We start from the raw sequence: 14643 nt of genomic DNA on the forward strand, positions 1-14643 counted from the left end.
ACATCCTCCAGGCACAACAGCAGTTTAACCTTGCCTGATTGATTCTGAGGAAACCATGACTTTAAAAATAGATAGTGACCACAGTCTCACATAGCAAATAAGCCCTGGACCTGTGTCATTGCACCAACTATGCTGAAACTAACTAGCTACTCAACATTAACCCCAGCCCCCATATCAGGGGGGAGGTGGAGAGATTTAAGGAGGGAATTCCAGAGTTTAGGACTTAAGACAACTGAAGGCACAGCCGCCAATAGAGGAAGGCAAATGCCCATATTGTCAAATTTTGAACTGATAGCTACACAGTAACATTAATTAAACGTGTGAAGAAATGCTATTAATGAGGTTAGGCGTCAGGAAGTTTTTCTTTTCGCAGAAGAACATCGACCGTTGGAACAAGTTGCTAGATTGTCCACTGAGTGTGGATTTTCTGCAAATGTTCAAAGGGAGCTGGATGAGTTCCTGGCTGTGACTGATATCACAGCTTACAAAAGGTAGATGGGGTGTTGGGTGATGAATCACATGGTCAGTGGTTCCTGGAAATTGCTTTTCTCACCTTCGGAAGTCGGAGAGGAATTTCCCAGATATTTGGACTAGGGCTTTTTGCCTCTTCTGCGATGGTATCCCACGAGTCTTGGTCAGATACAACTTGGGCCTCAGCAGCTAATACTTTGCTGGTGCTTTTTATAGCTCTCCAGTGTGGCTTTGACTTCCCAGAGAGGAGTTCCAACAGCTGGGGGAATCCTGAAACCCTCATCCAGGTGAAGCAATGGAATACCACCTTTTTAGGGAGGCTGTCCTGACAACTGTTTCCAAATTGTTCATAACTGACTGCAGCAGAAGGCAGGCTGCCTGAACAATGTTCTCTAAATTGCCTCTTGTATGTTTCCTCTCTCTCAGGGAGATGTGCCATAATCGAACTGTGTGTGTACAAACTTAATCTGTCAAGGGCTGATAAAAGACCTACTGGTCATTTGAAAGATATTGTCGGTGGAAAGTTTCTTGCTCCCAGTTTTGACTTGTGCACCCTGAAGAGGGGATTCACCATAATTTGCCTGAACGTGGATAAACACCAGCAAGTCTCAATGGACAATTGAGCAGAGCCCGATCAGAAGCCTTGTGACAACTCAATACAGGGCTGGAGGAGCCCACCATGGATTGCAGTGGGCTCTTCCATAGCCTTAGCTGCTAAAAACAAAGCCAGCAGAAGCCTGCTTGGAGGTTCAGATTCAACAGATACAAAATGGTTTATTCCTGAATCTGACACTCCTTAAGATCAGAAAGTAATCAGTTTCTTTGCCTAACTGCATCAGAATGTTGTACTCCCAGTTAAGCAGCCATTTCCTCAGAATATTTGGTATGGTTTCCAGAAATGGATCCATTAACTATTTATTAACAGAGTTGCATTCTTCCATCTACCCACAATTTCCAAATATGCTCAAGTTCTAGGATCAATTCTCTGCAGGTACCATACAGAACTTTCTGCAACTTAATACCTGAAACAAACAGGCAAAAATTGAAGACATAAGTTGCAGATTTTATAATTTCCATAGTCCACACTGTTTATTGGAGCCATATGAGAAAACGCAGTGAGAGTTTTACTGCTAAATGACAGTAGAAATCTTTCAGCCCAAACTTCTTGTTTCACTTTTGGCGGTTTGCTAGTAATTCAAAAACTCTTGTGAACCCACCTATGCTGTCCCATTTTAAATTTATCAGATTGGGTTTAGCAAAATTACTCCATGCAGTGTTATGGGCTAGATCAACAATTTTTATTATAGTTTTACTTACCGATGATGCACCTTTTCTCTGCCAGTTCAAGAGCATATCAGTGCAATTCCTCCTCATTCTAGCATTCATCAGCTTCGATTTTGTGGTGCTCCTTCTCTGCCTCCAGTTTCAGCACTTCTAGCTGATACGCATGTTCTTTTGCTTTCACCTCAGCAGTCAAATGAGCTAATTCTAGCTTGCTCTCCTTGTAATATGATTAACTACTGCTGTTTCCTACTGTTCAAATGTTTTTACATTTAAAGTTGAATGGCATACTACTCTGTGAGTGATATTCTATCCCACCTTTTGCTTGCCACCATCATTACATTTTTAGGTTTTATTCTTGATAATTTTTCCTGGTTCAGTGTCGAAAACTACTCCCACAGACGAGCCCTTGTTTCCCATCACCGAGTGTACTTTTATCTACCCAATGTCAAGGTAATTTGTCGCAAAGCCCAGTGACTGAACAAAAAACACTTGTATTTCAGCTTACTGGTCATGTCACGTGCAAACTGCCTGTCAGATTTATTAAACAGTAAACAGAAGTAATGATACATTTAGATATACAGTAGTTACAGGATCAGCTGTCCCTTCTCAGAAAATAACAGGTCTGTTACACTAAACTTCAATATTAACTCTACATGGCAGCTCGTTGCTGACTGTCCAATATATTTTTCTCTGATCAGATGGACTTTTCTAATGGTACACGACACACTAAGAAATACTTTTCAACATATCACTAAGACTGAGCAAATTTAGCTATGTGTCCCTTAAACTCAAACAGAAATGCTAATCAATCACATTCAAACAAAACCCATGAAATGTTTGTATTTGAATTGGGCAGCTATTATGGGTCTAATGTGCATCAAAACTATTGGGAGGATTATGGGCACATTTAAGTGTTCAGAGGGGTGTAGCAAGAATGAGGAACTGGGATAGGAGATATGCGGCTGCACAGTGCCAGATCTGGAGAGGGGGCGTTGATATAACCACACAGGCAATAGCCCAGGTTAACTGACTATAGGGGTAAATGGCACTGCAGCAGATAGGGCTTATAGGGTGTAAATGAAAGAGTCACGTGCAGTACAGGGCACAAGAACCAAGGAAGATGACAACAGATAGCGACTGAGGTTGAGAGTAATGGTAATTGAGCACTGAAGACTTCAGTAACAAGAACATAGGGGGAAAGCAACAGCTATGGACCTCCACAAAGGATGGGAAGGCACCACTAATCATTGCAACCTGTATTTTACTCTCCCCCCACTAAAAAATATGGGTTCCACCACTCATCATCTCTGTTCCCACTATGCCATGCCAGTCCCCACCCAAAACAAAGAACAAAAAAAAAGACACAGCAGAACAGGGTATACAGGCAATAAGAACATGAATAGCCTCTCCTTGCCTCTGCACCTGCTTAAAATCTGTTACATCTCCAGCTTTTCCCAGTTCTGACGAAAGGTCCCAAAGCCTGAAATGTTAACTCTGTTTCTCTCTCCACGGATGCTGCCTGGCCTGCTGAGTGTTTCCAGCATTTTCTGTTGTTATTTCAGATTTCCAGCATCTGCAGTATTTCGCTATTGTAAGATAGATAGTTTATTAGTTGTTGGCTGGCCAAGGAAACATGGCAAGTCGAAAGAAATTGGGAAAAAAATGTTTGAGTAGTTTTACTGCTATGGTTCCTTCCTGATTGACAACACGAAAAAAATGAGCAATTTGATTTTGTTTTTCCCTAGTTGTCTATCAGCTCATGATTGATGGGTTTTCCTGTCTATACTTAACTTAATCAGCACAGTTAACTTAACAAATAATAGTTACTTCAGCCAATCAATCAAGTGCCCTTGTTACATACCTCTTTCAGGTGTGACATCTTCAAGTCCGGTGCTCGAGGTACATTTCCCAAGCAGCCATTGCGCACTAGATGCACAACTTTAATTCTATGGATGCATATCAATTTATATCAGAGCACTTTAATTGTGACATTGTCCACTCCTCCATATGCAAATATAGCAAAAGTGCCAGGCGAGTGATTTGAATGAGTTTCTGCTCTTCAGTGTTGTAATGCAAATCACTTTAAAAGTCTTCAGAAACTATATTCAAAACTTTCAGCAATAAAAAAAAATGAAAGAATGCCAAGATGAAGAAACTCAATGCTCACTGCAAAATAATTAGAAAGCTAAAAGGGTCTCAAAATGCTTTAGATAATTTGCACTTTTGAGGATGTTTTTCTGCATTGCTCACCTGTGTTCCATCCCCATTCACCAGGGGAGGTAGAAGAGACAAATCAACATTGAGAAGTGAGGCTGCATCGAGTGGTGGTGGTTTTTCTGCCATTATCCACAGACTGGCTTCCTCTTCCAACTCCTGATTTTAAAAAAACAATGTTTTAATTGAACATTCAACAGTAAGTTGAATAACATAGCTCAGCATTTAAACCCATTATTTTCATACAAGAAAAATAGCTCATACTAGCTGTTTTACATTTAATGCATTGATATGTCCTAGGGCACCACCCCGCTTTCAGTGTTTCAAATCCCATAACCTTCCTGCCACATCCTGAGACCTTAATGCAGACAGTCCTTGTTCCTCTCCCCAATGCTCCCAGGCCCTGGGAAGGTCCATCCGCACTGTCCTTCCCCAGGAGCTCCTCTCCTCGACTACAGCCAGACCCCACCCCCCAAAGGTATCAAATCCCAGCTACTCCTATTACAGTACTGCCATATGCCATACCCCAGAAAGTTGCCAAAGTGCAGCAAAACTGCTTATAAACCCCCAAATCCTCCCCCTACTGCTAAACCAAACATGCCTATCTCCCAATCTAGTAATGCATTGCCTATCACCTTCCTGTTTATCCAGGATTTCAGATAAGGTAAAAGACAAAAATTAATTAAAGCAGTAAAAAAACATTTAATAACCATGTGCATGCTCTCAACTTCTCTCTTCAGCAACATCGGCTCAATCTATTCAGTAACTGTTCTGGTTCCATCTCATCCTTAATCTCATCAGGCAAAAAACAGTATTTTTCCCCCATTTCAGGTAACAATGACCAGAAGCTCAAAGAACTCTTGGGTGCCAATCTACTCCTGATCTCTCTTCCCCTTCATTTCCTTCAGACCATCTCATTCTTTCTAACTTCACACCTGCTCTGGATTTTCACTCTTCCCTCTGACCTTGCCCTCTCCAACCTGAAATAAATCGGTCTTCAAGCAACGGTCTCAGCTTCATCCTCCTACGTGCCCCACCTCAACAAATTCCAAGTTTGATATTGGCCTTCATAGCGAGAGGATTCAAGTACAGGAGCAAGGATGTCTTGCTGCAGTTGTACAGGGCCTTGGTGAGACCACACCTTGAGTATTGTGTGCAGTTTTGGTCACCTTATCTGAAGAAGGATGTTCTTGCCATGGAGGGAGTGCAGCGAAGATTCACCAGACTGATACCTGGGATGGCAGGAATGACGTATGAGGAGAGATTGGGTCGATTAGACTTATATTCGCTAGATTTTAGAAGAATGAGAGGGGATCTCATTGAAACTTATAAAATTCTAACAGGACTGGACAGACTAGATGCAGGAAGGATGTTCCCGATAGCAGGGGAGTCCAGAACCAGGGGTCACAGTCTAAGGATAAGGGGTAAGCCATTTAGGACTGAGATGAGGAGGAATTTCTTCACCCAGAGAGTGGTGAACCTGTGGAATTCTCTACCACAGAAGGCCGTTGAGGCCAATTCATTAAATATATTCAAGAAGGAGTTAGATATATTTCTTAAGGCTAAAGGGATCAAGAGATATGGGGAGAAAGCAGGGACAGGGTACTGAATTTGGATGATCAGCCATGATCTCATTAAATGGCGGAACAGACTCGAGGAGCCGAGTGGCCTACTCCTGCTCCTATCTTCTATGTTTCTATGCTGAGCTCTTCTGCTGCTGTTGCCTTAGCCTCCATGCTTTCCTTTTTGGCAAGGAAGACCCCCCCCTCAGCCTTGTACATCTGATCCTGTCTTCAGCCGTCACTATCCTCCAGGACCTTCATCTGACTTCTTGCATTTTTTTCTTCAAGAACTGCCACCGTGATGTCGGCAATCTCAGCTTTTCCACTACCCTTACTGACTAATGTAGCTCCCTCTGAACATGCAGTACTCCGTTTCCTCAGTCCTAAGCCCAGCATCGTCAAACAAGCTGACAAAACGGGCACTGTTGTCATATGGCAGAAGGACCTCTACCTGACTCAGGCCAAACAACTCTGATGACTCTTCCCATATCCCTCTGGATCATAACTCCACTACAAAACATCAAGCCATTATTTCCCAGATTGCTACCAATCTCATCTCTTCTGGAGATCCACTGCCTCCAACCCAATTCTACCTCGTCCCCAAGATACACAAACAGGTAGTTCTGTTACACTTATTGTTTCAGCTCCTGTTCCACTGAACTAATTTCTCCTCATCTTGATGCTTTTGAACAGTGGTCCAACCAGTCCCCGTTCACCACCAACCTCCTGAACCTGACTGAACTTTGAGCAGCTTCTCTTAACTCCACTAACTAACTCCAAATAAAAAGGTGTTGCTATGGGAACTCGTCCATTACACAGGTGACTGTACCAACTCCAACCTTCCCTTCCTGGACTTGTCTCCATCTCTGACAACGGGCTTCCCATAGACATCTAGTACAACCCCACGGACTCCCACACTACCAGGAGCATGCTTCTTCTTACCCTGTTTCCTGTAAAGATTCCATCCCTTTCTCTGCCTGTTGTATCTGCTGTCATGACTATCTTCTGCACCAGATCTCTTGAAAGTCCCTTCTGCAGTTGTCAACAGGGCCCTTGACCAAGTCCACTCCATTTACCATACTTCTGCTTTGGCCCCCTCCTCCGCCTCTTACAAACATGAGAATGCCCTGGTCCCCACCCCACCAGCCTCCAGGTTTGCCAGATCATCTTCTGCCGCCACCATCATACAAATCTTCCCCTCCACTTTACAGCTCTATGTGCAGCTTCCCTTCACCAGCACCTCTCCATGCAAATGTAGGAGATGCAATTACTACATCCTCCCACACCATTGTCCAGAGTCCAAAACACTCCTGAGTGAGACAGCCATTTGCCCCAAGCTGCCTTTGGCTCACTACATTATTTTCCCTTCCCAATCCCACTCTGTCATGCAATGTAAACTTCAAGAACAATATCTCATCTTTTTCCTAGGCATCCTGTAGCTCTCGTCTGAATAATGAGTTCAGCAACTTCAGCTGTATCCTCATTTTTAAACTTGTTTAATTTTATATCTGACTCCCAGGTTTTCCACCTCTCCCCTTTTACTCAGGCCTCTCACTTCCTTAGCTATTTACACGTCCTTTTATTTCTCTGATGCATTTAACGTTTGAATGAGATGAGGTTATATTAATCCACTCGAGTTTGTATACATATTACATAGTTCCCCTTTTTCTAATCATGTTAATATGTCTGTCTGTCCCTTAAACTGTCTACTGTCGCCATGAGCAATGTCATGAATGATCAGCTGGTACGCGCTATTAAAAATGGAACAGCTGCACAAACGGTCTAATTCACTGGTGTCTCACTCAGGTGTCACCTTGTTGATTTGTTGTGGTGTTACTTTGAGCCAATCAGAACTGAGATATGGAGCGACCAAATAAAAGGCAAGAAAAACCGCTACAAATCAAATTACTGTGAAAACAACCAATTGTGATTGAAAAGTCAAGCGAATCGACAATAAAACTGAGAGGGATGGGCGAGAGGGGAGAGCACACAAGTAAAGAGAGGACAGCAAGGGAGATGGGAGAGCATGTGAGAGAGAGGGGAAAAAGAAAAAGAGCAGCAGGCAGGATAAGCACATATCAAGGACTAGCAAGTGCAGATTGAAGAAACATGATCTAAATGGATTACTAAAAGAATGCAAACATAAAAAAGGAAAACAAACCCCACAAAGCTTGTAGGGAGAATGGTGAGAGAAAACACTGGGAATGCAGGAACAGCCAAAACTAAAAGTAAACCAGGCAGTCAGAGGGATAAAGAGGACATAGGCGTAAGGGGAAGGGCGTCATAAAAATTAACACAGCTATAGAAGCTAAACGTGACCGTATGAAATAGTTCCAGTATAACAGCAAGAGGGATATCAAAGAATACTTAAGATTCATTAAGGATGCGAGCACAACTGAAATTAAGGATGAAATAGTTATTTACTAAGTGATTACTTCCGAGAAGTATTTATTAGGGAACACACTAATATAACATGCCATCAATCATAGGATGATCTACAACTAAACTTAGTGACTTTGATATCACTTGCATGGGTATAGCAGTCAGGCTTAAAGGGATCAAAACAATATCTAGTTGCAGGAAATTTCTGCTCATCCTGGATGTCGGACATGCAGCGTATCAATTTAGAGACTGTGGAGGGGTCGAGAGAGGTGGTGGTGAGGTAGAGCTGGTTCTTGTCAGCATACATGTGGAACCTGACATTGTGTTTTTGGATGATGTCGCCGAGGGGCAGCATGCAGATGAAAATAGGAGAGGACCAAGGATAGATCTTTGGGGGACAACAGAGGTAACAGGTCGGGAAGGATGAGAAGGGATAGTTTACCATGGTCACAGTCACATAAAATGTTATTTGTCACTTACCTGGTCATTATCACATTGCTGTTTGTGGGAGCTTGCTGTGAGCAAATTGGCTACTGCGTTTCCTACATTACAACAGTGACTACACTTCAAAAGTACTTCACTGGCTGTAAAGCACTTAGGGACGTCCTGAAAGGCGCTATATAAATGCAAGTCTTTCTTTCTTTCTTGAAGCAATGGATTCTATCATTAGAAACAAAAGTTGAAGAGTAGCTTTATGAAAATAACCTAATAACTGGTACCCAATGTGGTATCAGAAGGGGAAGGTCCTATATGATGAACTTACTTAACTTGTTTGCATAAGTGGTATCAAGTAGATATTGGAAAGCCCTATGTAGTATACCTAGAACGGCAGAAAGTTTTCAATAAAGTTCCATGTGAAAGACTGTACACAGGCTTAGGGCAGAGAATATCCTAGGTAAAACTTGAAAGTGGATAAGAAATTAGCTGAGAGAAGGGAAACAGCAGATATTAGAGGAGTGATGTTAGGCGGGAAAGATGTACTGTGTGCAATGTCCTAAGAATCAGTGTTGGAGGCAGTATAGTTTCTGATCTACATAAATGGCCTGGAACAGCAATGTAAGCTGACCAATTTCACATATGACTAATCTGGTTGGGGAGCAGTAGAATCTGATGAAACAGCTAAGTAATCACAGAAGGATGTAGTTAATATTTACAAGTGGACAGAACTATAAATACAAATAAGTGCAAGGATGTAAACAATGGAAGAAAAATATCTATCTCTATCTATATATATATAAAGCGGTCGATCTGTCTGTCCTTCTGTCTGTCTGTCCTCGGGTGTGCGTCTGTCCGGCTATGCGCTCGAAAGTTATACCGCGTACCTACGCGCGCGTTACCTCCGAAGAAAGCTTACGGTTCCGGGACGGTCGTAAGCGTATTTACTTTTCGGTCGGACGAAAATTGTTCGCGCCTTATGCAAAAAACCTTCAAAATTAAACTCATTATCTGCTAGCATTGATTGACTGACGTCAAGGTTCGACCAATCCTGTGCCGTCACGATTGACCAATCCTACAGTACGGTCCCCTGATGGTTGGCCAATCGGGGTGTGTGTGTGTGTGTGCGGGACTAATCGTTTTCATCTCGGGGATCTGGCAGCCATTGTTTCAGTGCCATGATGACTTCAGCTTCCAGCTCAAACTACTTTGAAAGTTAGTATCTCTTTTAAAAATAACATAAGATTTACCAAAAACGTTTTATAAGTACTTTCACTTTCATCTTTCAAGGTATTAAGTGTGTGTGTGGGCGGGACTAATCGTTTTCATCTCAGGGATCTGCCAGCCATTCTTTCACTGCTTGCAGCTCAAACTACTCTCCTTATCCAGCTTTGAAAAAGTTAGTTTCTCTTTTAAAAATAACAAGATTTACCAAAAATGTTTTATAAGTACTTTCACTTTCATCTTTCAAGGTATTAAAAAGGTAGAAATCTTGCCCGGCAGCAGATTCACAAAGGGACACAGACAGGGCCCAAAAGCCTGGGACTCGATTTAAAATGTTGCCCGGCACCAGATTCACAGAGGGACACAGACAGGGCCCAAAGCCTGGCACTCGATTTAAACCGCCCAGCCCAAAACAGCCCTGGCAAAGCCAGGCTCCCCCCAGCTAGTAGGGAATATAGGAACAGGAATAGGCCATTCAGCCCCTCAAGCCTGTTCCACCATTCAATTAGATCATGGCTGGTTTGTACCTCAACACCATTCACAGGCCTTTGATACCCTTACCTAATGAAAATGTGTCAATCTTATTCTTGAAATTTTTAATTGATGCAGTATCCACAGCCTTTTGGGGGCGATAGTTCCACATTTTCACTACCCTTTGTGTGAAAAAGTGATTCCTGATTTTCAGAAGGCCTTTGTTAAAGTCCCATATAAGAGGTTAGTGTGCAAAATTAAAGTACATGGGATTGGGGGTAATATACTGGCATGGATTGAAAATTGGTAAACAGACAGGAAACAGAGTAGCAATAAATGGGTCTTTTTCGGTAGGCAGGTGACGACTAGTGGGGTACCGCAAGGATTAGTGCTTGGGCCCCAGCTATTCACAATATATATCAATGATTTGGATGAGGGAACCAAATGTAATATTTCCAAGTTTGCTGACGACACGAAACTAGGTGGGATTGTGAGTTGTAAGGAGGATGCAAAGAGGCTTGAAGGTTTAGACAAGTTGAGTGAGTGGGCAAATACATGGCAGATGCAGTATAATGTGGATAAATGTGAAGTTATCCGCTTTGGTAGGAAAAACAGAAAGGCAGAGTATTAGTTAAATGGTGATAGATTGGAAAATGTTGATGTACAAAGGGACCTGGGTATCCTTGTACACCAGTCACTGAAAGCAAACATGCAGGTGCAGCAAGCAGTTAGGAAGGCAAATGGTATGATGTTGGCCTTCATTGCAAGAGGATGTGAGTACAGGAGCAAAGATGTCTTACTACTGTTATACAGGGCCTTGGTGAGACCACACCTGGAGTACAGTGTGCAGTTTTGGTCTCCTTACCTAAGAAAGGATATACTTGCCATAGAGGGAGTGCAGCGAAGGTTCACCAGACTGATTCCTGGGATGGCAGGACTGTCGTATGAGGAGAGATTGGGTCGACTAGGCCTGTATTCACTAGAGTTTAGAAGAATGAGAGGGGATCTCATTGAAATGTATAAAATTCTGACAGGGCTAGACAGACTGGATGCAGGGAGGATGTTTCCCCTGGCTGGGGGGTCTAGAACAAGGAATCAGTCTCAGGATACGGGGTAGGACATTTAGGACTGAGATGAGGAGAAATTTCTTCACTCAGAGGGTGGTGAACCTGTGGAATTCTCTACCACAGAAGGCTGTGGAGGCCAAGTCACTGAATATATTTAAGAAGGAGGTAGATAGATTTCTAGACACAAAAGGCATCAAGGGGTATGGGGAGAGAGCAGGAATATGGTATTGAGATAGAGGATCAGCCATGACCATATTGAATGGCAGAGCAGGCACGAAGGGCCGAATGGCCTACTCCTGTTCCTATTTTTCTAGCTCTAATTTTAAAGTTGTGCCCACTTGTTCTGGATTTCCCCACCAGAGGAAATAAGTTTCTCTATATCTACTCTAGAATTTTTAAATCATTTTAAATACCTCATTTAGATCACCCCTCAACCTTCTAAAGTCAAGGGGAATACAACCCAAGTACATGCAACCTGCCCTCATAATTTAACCCTTTACGCCCTTGTATCATTTTGGTAAATCTGCTCTGTACTATCTCCGCTGTTGCCAGAAATTAATGCAATACAACAGATGGGGTCTAACCAAGGATCGGTACAACTGAAGCATAATTTCCTCCCTTTTGTATTCCAACCCTCTTGAGATAAAGGCGAACAGTCAATTGGTCTGAGAGATTATTTTTGTACCTGTACACTAGCTTTGTGTGATTTTTGTACCTGGACACACAATTCCCTTTCCCCCTCCACAGTTTCTTGTCCTCCGCCATTAAGAAAATATTCTGATGTGTCTTTTTTGGATCCAAAGTGGATTACCTGACAGTTCCTCATCTATACAACTTACTGTGCATCCTAACTTAGTTTCATCTGCAAACTTAGACATACAACTCTCTATTCCTTCATCCAAGTCATTGGTATATATAGTCATAGAGTTATACAGCACAGAAAGAGGCCCTTCGGCCAGCATTTATTGCCCATCCCTAATTGCCCTTGAGACAACTGAGTGGCTTGCTGGGCCATTTCAGAGGGCAGTTAAGTGGGTCTGGAATCACATATAGGCCAGACCAGGCAAGGGCGGCAGCTTTCCTTCCCTAAAAGACAATAATGAACCAGATGGGTTTTTACGACAATCCAGTAGTTTCATGGTCACCATTACGGATACTAGCTTTTTATTCCGGATTTAATTAACTGAATTTAAATTCTCCAGCTGCCGTGGTGGGATTTGAACTCATGTCTCTGGATCATTAGGCCAGGCCTCTGGATTACTAGTCCAGTGACATAACCACTATGCCGTACCCGATACTGAGTTATGAGCAAAGATTAGGAAAAAAAATTAAACTTCATTCTCGAAAAGGAGTGGAGAGGAACTTTATGGGGGTTGATCCGGAACACTATTTCAGTTAAAACATGACTTCAGGACAAGGGAACATATGTACAAACCGGCAAAAATCAAAGTCAGGACTGATGCCAGGAAGCACTTCTTCACACACAGTGATTAATACCTGGAATGCTCTTTGGGTAGGGTAATTGAGACACAAACTCTGGAGTAATTCAAGAGGAGGTTTGATTCTATGATGGGGAAGTGGGATTGTAAACTTCTATGGAACGATGAGCTGGATGGGCCAAATGGCATCACTTGTCTGATCAAATAAAGAATTTAGGAGGAATTTCTTTACACGGACAGTGGTAAGAAGAGAGCTTGCTGCCACATGAAGTGGTTGAAGCAAACAGCATTGATGACCTGGAACCATCCTGGTCACTCTAACGATAGCAAAATACTGCAGATGCTGGAAATCCAAAATAACAACAGAAAATGCTGGAAAAACTCAGCAGGCCAGGCAACATCCGTGGAGAGAGAATAGAGTCAACGTTTCAGGTTGAAACCCTTTGTCAAGACGTCAGTCTAAACCTTTTCTAATGTACAGTCTACTCTTAATTCAAAGTCATATTTCACTCAAAATAATTTGATTGATCCAATGTTAATGACACAACACACCAAAATACTACAGGGGCATTAATAAGCAGCATAATATATCAAAGTGGTTATTGACATGCATGTGATTGAAACTTGAGCACTGCGTAAGCTGCACAGTTGAACTTCACTCTTTTTACAAAATATTCAGTGAATGGGGTTTGCTTCCTCCTGACAGCACATTCATCCACACAACTGTCAATGCTATTTACCACAGAAAAGCCCCATTAGTTCTCAGCCAGTCCTTCAGCAGTCGCATCATGGCCATGGTGGGGACTGGTTCCTCCACCTCCGTCTGCACGTTGAACCTACTTGCTTGGGCCTCTTCCTCACTGTCACTAGCAACATATCTACTTGCACAGCATCAACAATTCCCACATCAGTCAGCAATCAGCGCATCAGGACTTCCTTACCAACACTGACAATGGATTCAAAATTTCTATCTGTTGGCAGTCGCAAAACAGAACTATCGACGATTCAGAGATGACCAACGGTGTCTGTATTGGATCCTCGATTGTGTCAGATGCAGCTGCTTCCTCTGATGGTAGAATTAATTTACAGTGTTGAAAGCAGTTGGTAATGAATTTTACTTTTAGATTCTCCTTTGATGAATCCAGCAAAAATAGTATGCCAGTGTAATGCTCAGCAATGTTCTTCCACAGAAAGCATTTCTCGTAGTGCAGTTTCATAGCATAAACGTACCAGCATCCAGTGGGTGGATTATGAATGTCATGTTTTGCAGTAAAAATATTAGCTTGGTTGGCACGTCATGTGAGCCCCACACTTGGGAACCATCAAGGTGACATTTTTTTGCCTTGTGATGCCATACTTCAGTCAAAGTGATGCAGACAATCTTCAAAAAAACACCAGGAATTGACACCTTTTTGTTGTTTCTGTAGGTTACAGGAAGAATAACTATACCACTAAAACATGGAGGGGTGGAGGAGACTTGGAATTCTCTATCACCACCTTTTCTCCCAGTAATGCTAGCACAAACCACGATGTTTAGCTTTTTTCCTCACCTGAGCAGTTTTCATTTACAAAAGCTAGCATTCTGCTTGTGTGCAGCTTGTAATTAAAAATGGGCCAGTTTGATCAGCACTGAAGATGTCTTTGAGTTTGTAATATAAAATTTGATGCATTTCATCATGCACCAAGTTGGCAACACTTTCTGTGGGCACATTACTGCTACTGCCAGCAGCCAAATCCCATGTGATTTGACACATATCATTGGCTTCTGTTTCTAGCTATGTTCAGTGTCTCTTCGCTCTGGGAAATGTCTGAAAATATCAAAAAACTTAACAGGAAGTCAAATTATTCAATCAATTTGTACAGATAGATGATTTTGTTTAGTACAAATACTACCCCTCCAATCATTGCTGTGGAGTGTCTTAACACCAATAAGAGTCTCCAAATTAGGAAATAAATTCTTCCATAACTTCTGCCTATACCTTAAAAGGAAATGTACCAATTTTTAGTCCTCCCCCTTTGCTTTCTGAAGACTAAACAACAGATGCCTTTCAAGTGCGGCTGACAACTGGGACTCGAACATGTAGTTGAAGTGTC

The 14643-nt window shown here is 42.3% G+C and overlaps 1 protein-coding gene across 2 annotated transcripts in view; it reads right to left on the reverse strand.

The window, feature by feature from the left end:
- Positions 1–14643, reverse strand: part of fndc3a (fibronectin type III domain containing 3A) — a 347342-nt gene that overhangs the window by 280315 nt on the left and 52384 nt on the right. The window contains exons 2-3 of one of the 2 annotated variants that reach the window (XM_086006446.1): positions 13491–13615; positions 4006–4128 (exon numbers count right to left, since the gene is read on the reverse strand). In XM_086006446.1, the coding sequence (XP_085862572.1) occupies positions 4006–4128; positions 13491–13615 (248 nt within the window). The remainder of the gene's footprint in view (positions 1–4005; positions 4129–13490; positions 13616–14643) is intronic. The other variant, XM_086006447.1, reaches the window with a different exon arrangement.

This window comes from Somniosus microcephalus, chromosome 14, assembly GCF_052327205.1.
Source record: "Somniosus microcephalus isolate GS21.2 chromosome 14, FLI_Smic_1.0, whole genome shotgun sequence".
Taxonomy (NCBI): domain Eukaryota; kingdom Metazoa; phylum Chordata; class Chondrichthyes; order Squaliformes; family Somniosidae; genus Somniosus; species Somniosus microcephalus.